Source organism: Beta vulgaris, chromosome 2 (genome assembly GCF_026745355.1).
Source record: "Beta vulgaris subsp. vulgaris cultivar EL10 chromosome 2, EL10.2, whole genome shotgun sequence".
Lineage (NCBI taxonomy): Eukaryota > Viridiplantae > Streptophyta > Magnoliopsida > Caryophyllales > Amaranthaceae > Beta > Beta vulgaris.
Genome location: NC_079203.1, coordinates 45,218,116 through 45,229,354, shown reverse-complemented (window position 1 = coordinate 45,229,354; position 11,239 = coordinate 45,218,116). Strand labels below are relative to the sequence as shown.

Here is an 11,239-nt window from a genome sequence, read left to right as displayed (position 1 = left end):
AAGAGGGCAATTTTAATTGCCCTCTTTGAAGCTGTTTGTTGTAGTGATCTAAGCAGTAGCTATGGAAGAATGAATAAATAAAGCATTACATATTTCTGTACAATGCATGCAAGTCTACATCAATAAACCTGGAAATTTCTATACAACTTCACTATACAAATTGAAAAAAGGATGATCACCCAAATTAAACCGGTAATGTTATTCACCACAACCAGTATCACCTGCACTTTGAGAAGCCATATGATTATCTTCACTAACATAAGCAGCCAAATTCAAATATTTCTCTTGATTTGCCCTATCTTTCCATCTTGACCTACAAATCACACAACTAAATGACCTTCTTCTCTGAGTCCTTTTCCAAGTCATCAGGCACTGTTCATGCAAAGAGTTCCTACATGTTCCACAAGCCACCAATCTCTCCCCCGTCTTCCCCATCTCCTCGAGGCAAATCGGACACACGGCACCCTCCTCAATGGTAGGGCGTGGGGTGTGCGCCGCCCCACCAAGCTCCCTTTGAAGGAAGAAGGCTTGGTGGAACCTTTCGCGAAGGCTAGGCCCCGCAAGGGAGTATATAGAGCTAGGATTAGCCAAGAGTCGAGTCAGTTGGTTAGGCCTTAGAGTGCGTTTCCTTAGGCATGGATCGTCTAAGGGAACCCCTAAGACCTTAATAAGCACAAACAAAATATGCTTACATGGGGTTGCACGATCAGGGCATGTGCATGCAGGGGTGGTTGATACGTTAACAATATACACATTTCCTGTGGCTCCCAATATGTAGAAATTAGGGTCTGACCTGTGAAGGAGGAACAGCCTATGCCCAAGAGCCCTCAAGATTCTATCTGTCAACGCTTGTGTAGGATGGAATCGTGTCGTCGACATCCTTTCGTGGTGCTCGTCTGGTGGTGGTGGTGGTGGTGGTGCAATGGGGTACGTTGGCTCCATTGTTGGCAGATGGAGTAGGGAAAGGAAAGTAATTATTATTACAAGAGGATATGCAAATGAGGCAAAAGAAGTAAAGAGGGAGTTTTTGTAGGAATATGTGGAAGAGATACTTTGGATAGTTTTGAACGTCACGTGGTTGGGTTGGAAATTTTTGTAGCTTTGCATTGTGTGCTATTGAAGTTAACCACAAGGCACGTTAAACTTCCCCTAATCCTTTGCCTCATTAGAAGGCTTGGGTTCTTTTCCATTTTTATTCTTTTATAATATCATTGGAGCTATTTTTATTCTTTTATTAGCACCATAGTATACTCTTATTCTTAGGAATGTTATAATATTTTCATTCTACTCCTATATATTCTCTTATTTCTCTATTGTTCTCAACTCCGACGCACAGGTAAAAACCAAAAAGAATAGACATATGGTATTGTTGATCTATAATATTAGGGAAATTATCTCACATGATCCTGAACAATAAAGATAGATATATATTGCTAAACATATAATTTTTTATTGAGATATTGACATCGAGTAAATTATTTAAAACAATAAATGTTGATAAAAATATAATTGCAATTTTAGTACATAATCACCAAAGCATGGATAGTGGTCTCCAGACCATCATGTGCACCGTGCACTTGTTCCAAAACGCGTGTTTTTTGATTTGAAACGCAAGTTTTGTTTCAAAATCACATTGAATAGAACTTGTCTTTTTAATTTCAAAATTCAGAATTATCGCTTAATTTTTAACTAAAAAAATCTAATAAAGATTTTAAGTAATTACAACACTTTATTTCCCTCAAATCTCATTAAAACCCAAAAAACTTCATTTAATTTTTTTTTTATTGAGATATTGAATTCTATGATGTTTCTCAAAAAATCAGTAAAACTCATTTTTGTTTAACTTTGAATTTTTTTTTTTGGAACTTCAATTTAGAAACTTAAGAAAGGAGGGATTTTCATAATAATTTTGGTTTGAAAATATATTAGTGAAGATTTAAAATGGAAACAAGAAAAAAAAAACAAAAACAGAGGAATTAGTAGAGGGAGAAGAAGGAAAGAAAGAAAAAGAAGAGAGACATACCAGTTCATAAGTTTCACCTCTTGTTCTTAGTGTTGTTGTTTGTTATATAATGAATATATAGTAATGTACTTGATATAAGTGATTTGATATTTTGATGGTATAGAGTATGGACCCAAATACTACCACGTGTACACTATAGAGATGATAGTAATTAATTAGCTAGTATGTTTAAAAGATGATATTTTTGAAATGGTTATTATTAGGTTGAGATAAAATAGTAATAAATTAGACAAAATGAACTTTTTGAGGAATAATACTATATTCTCAGGGAAGCTTAAGATGGATTTTGATTGTTTCTCGAGTTTTTAATCTACATGTCCTATTATAATTATACTGATGTACTTGTTTTATATCTTCATGTTCTTATTATCTTTTTTATAATTTTTTTTCTTAAGTCTTATATGCACACGTTCTTTTATAATTAGTATGATGTTCTTTATTTTATTAAAAAAACTAATATGAACCCGGTGCACACTAATTAGTGTGCACCCGATCCATATCACGTGAGTTTATGATAGTGTATGTTAAAATGATATAGCGTATGTTAAAATGATATAGTGTGTATTAAAATGATATAGTGTATATGTTAAAATGATATAGTGTATGTTAAAATGATGTAGTGTATATTAAAATGATATAGTGTATGTTACAGTGTATGTTAAAGTGATATATGTATGTTATAATGATATAATGTATGTCAAAATGATATAGTGTATGTTAAAGTGATATAGTGTGTGTTAAAGTGATATAGTGTATGTTACAATGATATAGTGTATGTTAAAGTAATATAGGGTGTGTTATGGTCACGTGTCTGGGTCTGGTCCACACTATTTTTAGTGTGAACCGGTTCACGCAAGTCGGATTGTTATTTTATATCTTCATGTTCTTTTATGCTTTTATTCATTGTTATGGTTCTTATTATAATTTTTTTTTGTTTCTCAAGTCATATATGCATATGTTCTTTTTTAATCAAGATGATATTATGTATTTTAATACCTTTATGTTCTTTTCATATTTATTTTAATTTTTGTGTTAAACGCAACTTGGACAAAAAGAAACGAAGCAACTTAGGGTATGTTCTCTTCGGCATAAAACAATTGAACTAAACTAAAATTAAACCAAATTGAATTGAATTGAACTGAAATGAATAGTGATATGTGAGAGTAAAAGTATTGTCAAGAGTTGAACTGAATTGAAAATAAGCTGGGGAGAACAAACCCTTAGACAAAAACATATTTATTTTATAATTAGATGGTGTTCTTTGTTTTACACCTTTTATGTTATTTTCACGTTTATTTCCATTTTTGTGATTTTATGTATTTTTTTTCTCAAGTATTATATGTATATGTTGTTTATAATTCGTATAGTATTTTTCACAGTTGTTTTTATGTTATTGATTTTTATGATTTTTAATAAGTTATTGTTTCTCAAGCTATTATACACATTACACATGTTCTTTTGTAATTCATATGATGTTCTTTTTTTATACCTTCAAACCAAATAAAAAACTTATACATTCTCCATCTTTAAAAGAACACGGGTCATGGAAAAAAGAAACATATATTAGAACAAGATACAAATATAATTAAAAAGACATATTTCTAGATAAGAAAACATACGATGCAAATGAAAAAAATAGGTCTAATCATTTACCCAAAAAGAACATATAAAAACAAAAAAAATATTAACATAGATATCATGTTCAAAGAATGTAAAAAGAAAACTATTCAATTGTGATTGACTTTCATTATTTGGTAACTGTTACCAAATCCTAACACGGCAGTAGATAAGGTAACTGTTACCAAATCTAAACCAATTTTACGTGAGTTTAGGGAGGATTTTCTTTTTATTTGAAAAGTAAAAATTACTAAATTACAGAATTTGCATAGGAAATAAATTGTGTCGTTTAGTAATGAAATAATTGTCGTTTCAAAACAGGTGCACATAGAGCTACATGGTCTCTAGTGCACGTTCCTATTTGCGCATAACCACTTCCGTGATAAAATGACTGAGAATACAACAATGATTAGCAATTAGATATAGAACCCCGTAAAAAAAAAAAGCAATTAGATTAGAAAGCTTAGGCACATAGAATATAGGAGGGCAAAAACTCGAGCATGCATCATCACCTTGGTAAATTTGGCTTGTCTCTTTAGACTCCATGTCACAGACTCCCATGTCATCCCCACCATATTCTTTCATTACATCCCAAAGAATGGCTGCATCATCAGTAAAATATATGCAATTAATTAGCTTCTAATAATGTAACCTTTTTGCGATTCGCAAATAATAGATCAACCTTTTAATTATTTCAGAATAAAACAACCTTTATATCCCATTAACTTTGAGTGAGTCAAGTTAACTGATGACCTGAATAAATGGTAAAATTTTTAATTAAAACTCTTAATTCTAATTAATAATATTGAATAAACTTAAAAAAAAAATCCAAACTAGACCCACCCCCTCCCCCACTCACTGCCACCAACCCACCCCACACCCCACCCACTGCCAACCCCTCCCCCCCTTCCCCACCCACTGTCACCCCCTTCCTCCCTTTATCAGCCATGACAACCCCCTCCCTTCCCTTCCCTTGCACCCGTAACCTCACTCCCTCCCACGAGTTAAATATCTCTCTCTCCTTCCCATCCTCGACCCACAACCCACCCGACCCCCTCCATACCAGACTCCAGCACCACCTCCCCCACATCGAAAAGCTTAGATTACACAATAACAATAAACTCGTAGTCCGTATCAATTCAGGCAACAAAATAGGTGTTTGCAAATTGTCACTTTCGAGATTTGAAATTATGTACAAAAATTCGTAGCCTAAAGTATTTTGGACGACGAAACTGGTGTTGTCCAAGACATCATACATGTAAGATTACAAGACATAATAGCCGGCAAATGTTAAGGTGTTATTGCCAAAAGTCAATCAAGTGTAGACGACGATTTAATAAACTTGTTGCCCAACTGTCCCATATAATGTGCAACGTATATGAGTCTCGTAGCACAAAGAACATTATGGGCAACGAATGTAACTCGACGCCCCAGATAGTGTTTGTGCGAAGATTACAATTTTCGACGTCCAAACTATAAAGGGCGTCGAACCTTAAGCGACGAATTTGGCGCGTAAAATCTCGTCGCCCTAACATTTGTGCAACGAAATTGTCCCATTGGGCAACGAAAATATTTGTTGCCCAAAACCATTTTTCTTATTAGCAACCGTATTGCATATGTTGATATAAGGGTGTTATAACTCAGCCGTAGGATTAACAAAATGCTCTAATTACTCGACCCTCAATCAAAGTACTGTTGAATTGTATTATATTGATTGAATTAGTAGAAGCTTGGTGGACTGAACGAATGCCCTATATTTTAATCATTTGATTATTTGTGGTTTATTAGTTTACTTAGAATTAGTTATTACACATTCAACAAATTTTCTCCTAAAGTAGTTAACTCAATTGAACATCAATCTATAGAAATCCTCTCCTTGTGGATCGACCCGTATTTGCTAACAACTTTTATCCTGAAGTAGTTAACTTGTGGTACTATTTTAAAACCCATCATTCATTTACAAGAGAGTAACCTCAGTAATTCATACCAGTAATCTAATTTGTTCAAGAGTAATCTCCTTTATTCATACGATTAAGCAATATAATCATACGAGTAATCCTCATTTATTCATACGAGTAACTCCATTATTTCATAAGAGAAACCTCATTCGTTCATAAAAGTAACCTTGATTATTCAAATGACGACCCTATTTGATCATACAAGTGACATCAATTCTTCACAAAAGTAACCGTATTTATTCATACAATTAACCTATTTGTTGGCAAGAGTAACCTAATCTAATTATATGATGATCATATTTAATCATACTAGTAACCCCAATTTTTTATAAAAGTAACTCCAATTATTTACAAAAGTAACCCCATTTATTCATACTAGTAACATCATTCGTTAATAAGAATAGATTGATTAGTATTCTCTTTTGTTACAAAAGTAACCATATTTATTCATAAGAGTAACACTCTTTTATTGTTAAGAGTAACCACATATTCATAAAAGTAAATCCATTTGTTCATGAGAGTAACTCCATTTTCATAAGGGTTTGTACAAAAGGGTCAACTTCAAAAGGCCATATCGTACAGGACACTCAATATCTTGGAAAGTTCAAGTTGGAGATGAAAATTTGACTCATAGCTTTCTAACACCTGATCAAAAGCTCGATTCCGATGAGAAACAAGTGAAATATGACTTTTTTTGAAAATGAGCTGATACACTGATCTGCACGCGCGACTTTACATATATAGTTATATGTGTGGCCAGCGTATGCAAAATTGATTGTTCTTTATTATTTTTTTGATCATTTTCCACCTTACTTGATTGAGACCTTAATTTTCTAGTATGCAACATGCATGTTAACTTACTAATACGTATTTAGATAGACTATTACACTATTCGTTTCTTTTTAATAGTTGTATTTTACTTTTTCATGCAGTCATGCTTGTCAATGTAAATGTTTGAACATTATATTTCTAAAGTCTCAAAATGCATTTGTAAAAAAAATTTAAAACTTAAATTTCTAAAAGTACATCAAGAAACGAATTTAACACGATATGACATCATATCCTTTTTCCTTACCCATTAATAAAAAATAACAGTCAAATAAAAATTTATGAATAATGTCCAAATTCAAAGTATAACCATTGAAAAAAACACAGTAAGTAGTATTTAATTTACTTATTTAAATGTCAATAAGTTTGTAAACTAAGCTACCTTGCACAAACGCTCCCTCGCAAAACTTTAAGAAGTTGCGGACTGCCAACAGTTTTTTAAAACAAAGTCTTAGTCAACCATTTAATATAAAACTATATGAAAAATAATAACAATAATTACCAATATAGAGTTATGGACGTTATTCTCATATGGTTGGTCTTGTAAGAGATCGTCTATTTTAAATTTAAAAGTAGGCGTAAAACAAGACTAATATTAAGAAGAGAATGAACCATCTTTCTTATATAGTGACTACTTTAATTTAATTATTTAGTGACCATTTTAATCTATTTAGTGATCAGTGTAATCTATTCAGCAATAAGATTCTTTAATTCATTTAGTGACCGATTTGATCCATTCTGTAAAACTGTCAGACTATTTTCAAAAATTGTTTGATGTAATTCGAGATTGAAAGGGAAACAAAGGAAGGAGAAGAGAATGTACGACTAGGATGCTGCAGATACCTAAGAATAGTGTTGGGTTAGAGAGAAATGGAATGGGCTTGTTAGGAGAATGTAGGCTTGAGTTGTCTAATTTTATATTAAAATTAGGCCGTCTATTATAATAATTTGTGCTTCTCATAATATTGCTATTGATGTAATTTTTTTAATAATGGTTATACTTTTAATTTTGATACCATTTATATATTTATTGTGACTACTATTTGTAATTTATAAGGTTAAATACAATGATGTAAATATAGAAATACTAATGCTCAAAGATTTAACATGTGGAAAAGTGTAAGTGTAATTGTAAAGGTAGTAATAATTTTAATTAGAGGGATTACCTTTTGGAAATGATTGTAATTGACTGATAATTCTTTTGAACTAGGTAGTTAACTTTTTCCTTCCCCACTCTCTCGTCCCCCATTCCTCTTTGAGTTGGGATTCTGCATTGGTAGTCCATTTTCTAATTCTATGAATGGAATTTTTCCCCCAAGGTTAGGTGTCATCATTTTCAGATAAGGAATAGATGAAAATAAATGGAGAGGAATATAACTCAATAACTCATCATTTATATGCAAACGTAATCTCCATCATAGAGATGATTATGGAGTAATTTATGGTTTTTTTTTTTCGAAATTGAGTGATCCACAGTTAAATTAAGGCAATTCATGTTTTCCTATATTATAAATTGGGCTTCGGATCTAATGGAGTTACAAGTTACAAGTTACAACCTTATTGACATTTTTATAAGTAAATTAGATTGCGCTCATTGTCACTGTGTATAATTGTATATTATATGAGACACATATATCATGTAGATTTGACACATATCTCTAGTATATATAAGAGTTAAGACACATATATAGCATAAAATCTACTGCCATCGTTTTTCAGATATCTTCTGCTTTATCTATACTATTATCTAAAGCAAAAGACAAAAGCTGACGTGTCAAGCTCACATTAACCGAGCAATTCTAGAGCTCCTCACAATTAAACGCTCAATGAGAGTGTCCACGTGGCAATGCAGAAAATTTTGGCCGAAAATTATATGAAAAATGCAAAAAAATCGTGATTTGCGTTTGATTGATTTTTTAAATTAGGCAATCAATGTCATGATATCATATGAGATTTCCGGAAATCAAGCACATTCCATTTATAAATTAATATGATTGATGTTAATTATGGGTACAATTACGTAATTCAAAATTCAAATTAATATTGGTGTTGTCCGAAAATTCTAATTGCCATATTGGGTAATTACGAAAATTTTACTAATCAACTAATTAATACGGGAAGTAATTTAAATTATCAATCAATTTTAATTATTGCCTCCCTTAATGGTAATTGTCAATCAATCAGTTAATTTAAATTGATACCATCCAAAATTATGTTACCAATCAATCAATCAATAGTTATTCTGATTGTCAATCAACCATAATATTAGATACTAATTACCTAAATAACGTAAATATGCAAAATAAACGTATCATTTTTTTGTATATATAGTGTCGTTTCTCTTCAAACATCCCAACTCATTTTTCGGATTTTCAATTTGCATATTGATGTCAACTTCTTCCCTATCTCTACATCAATATTATGTTCTCCTCCAAACATAATAGAAACAGAAAATCCATCCAAGAAATGGCCCGCTAAAGTTGAATATTCGAATTTTTTAGATGTTGAATCTATGGTTTTAACTCTTTTTCGTGGAGGGCATCTTTATTTCTACAACGTACCGAGTATGTTTACATATCATTTTAACAAACGCAATGAAGTTTGGGCTTATGTTGAAGACGTTAAGACAACAATACATGGTTATCGTCCATATTTCGATTTTTCGAACATTTCAATTTTTTGTAGAAGGTGAATTCGTCGCAACATCAAATGGGAATATCAATTCGTTATTCATGGCTTGCGTGAATAAAATAGTGTATCATATCTCACGTGGTTGCTTAACATTTTTGCATGTGATTACATTAGAGTTTTTTGTAACAATGTTTAACATTATTTGTCATCTTATCTTTGTCGTGATTGTAACACAATTTGTCATTAGTTTCCTCTACATCATTCTTTATTTATATATATATATATATATATATATAAAATATTATGGTCATAGTTTTTTTTTTGGAAAGATATTACGGTCATATAGTTAATTTGTATGAAATAAACTTCCGTGAATAATGCATAAACTTCTGTGAATAATGCAGAGGGGAAAAAAAATGGTGCAACATTGACCCTATATGGGATGTGTTGCGTCAGGAGCTAGCCACAACCCAAGCAATACTTCCACGTTTTGAACTCTGAAACAATTTTTTTTAACTATAGTTATGCAACTAATGGATATTTGACATCCATCATATTACCCATGATTCAAGAGAATATAAGTTGTTATTATATTGTAAATTTTACTAGCTTTAACTAATCATTATAATTCTTCAAAATCAATATCCTACATTATCTTTTTTCATGGTTTATCCCAAGTATATAATTCTTCAAAATCAATATCTTGCATAAATCTTTTTAGGTTAATACTTAAACAGTGATATCTTATTCGCAGTATGAGAATGGTTACACGAAGCAATTTGCTTCCATAATTTGTTAGATTAGCCTAAAATGTACTTTTATAGTTTTCTTGTGTAAGAGTTTCATTTACTCAGAGAACTTTAACTCAACTTATGTCCATTATCGTAGAGAAGTTATGTTATTAGGGCCACAAATTAACTCTCTCGCAAAAGATTGTAAAATAGATGCTTTATTTTTTAGTATATACAATTTTGTGGTCTAAACATGTGTTACTTGAATCTATACTATTATCTAGAGCAAAATCCTAAATCCTACGTGGCAAAAGCTTAGATTCACCAAGTAATTCTAGAGCTTCACAAAATAAAGTCTGTCCATTTCGGTGTCTGGGTGGCATTTGCTTAGTTTGGCCGAAAAAAATTAGTGTTACTTTCAAAAGTCGTAAATTTAGGTAATTAACTATGTTAATTATGTCAATTTATATCATAATTCTCAATTCCCATATAAATTTGGCCGGAAATCAATCACTGATCCATTTTGGTGATATTTCAGATTTCAAATATAGTAATGATAATAATTTTATCAATGATGCATGATTTATGCTAATTGTCAATCAATCATTTCAGGTATTAATATTAGCCAATTAACCTAGATATTCGAATATGACATAACATTTTGTGTATAAATAGTAAAGATTTATCATGCATGATCACTAAAAAACATAACTTATGGTAAGGATTTGAATAAGTTGATTGATTTTTTAAGTTAGGCAAGTAATTTCATGATATCATCATATGAGATTTCCGAAAATCAAGGATATTCCATTTATATATTAATGTGATTGATGTTAATTATGGTTATAATTACGTAATTCAAATTTCAAATTAATATTAGTTTGGCTGAAAATTAATTGTCATATTGGGTATGTACGAAAATTTTACTAACCAACTAAATACGGGAAGTAATTTAAATTATCAATCAATCTTAATTATTGCCTCCCTTAATGATAATTGTCAATCAATCAGTTAATTTATATTGATACTATTCGAAATTAAGTTACCAATCAATCAATCAATAGTTATTCTGATTGTCAATCAACCATAATTTTGGATACTAATTACCTAAATAACGTAAATATGCAAAATAAACATAATATTTTTTAGTATAAATAGTGTCGTTTTCTCTTCAAACATCCCAACTCATTTTCGTCTTTTCAATTCGCATATTGATGTCAACTTCTTCCCCTATCTCTAAGTCAATATTATGTATTCCTCGAAACATAATAGAAACACAATATTCATCCAAAAAATGGCACGCTAAAGTTCAATTTTTGAATTTCTTAGATGTTGAATCTATGGTTTTAACACAATCTATAACCATATTGCGTTAGAAATGATTGCTAAAAATAATAGTAATATCATTTTGTGAGCCTTTAGAACACCTTTCTAGAAGAGGTACAATATCA

The 11,239-nt window shown here is 31.1% G+C and overlaps 1 protein-coding gene across 1 annotated transcript; it reads right to left on the bottom strand.

Moving 5' to 3' along the window:
- Positions 1-70: 70 nt before the first annotated feature.
- Positions 71-2,063, bottom strand: LOC104885465 (uncharacterized). The gene has a single exon (XM_010670155.4). It carries the CDS (start codon positions 1,105-1,107, stop codon positions 199-201), a length of 909 nt encoding a protein of 302 aa, XP_010668457.1. The 5' UTR covers positions 1,108-2,063; the 3' UTR covers positions 71-198.
- Positions 2,064-11,239: the final 9,176 nt, after the last annotated feature.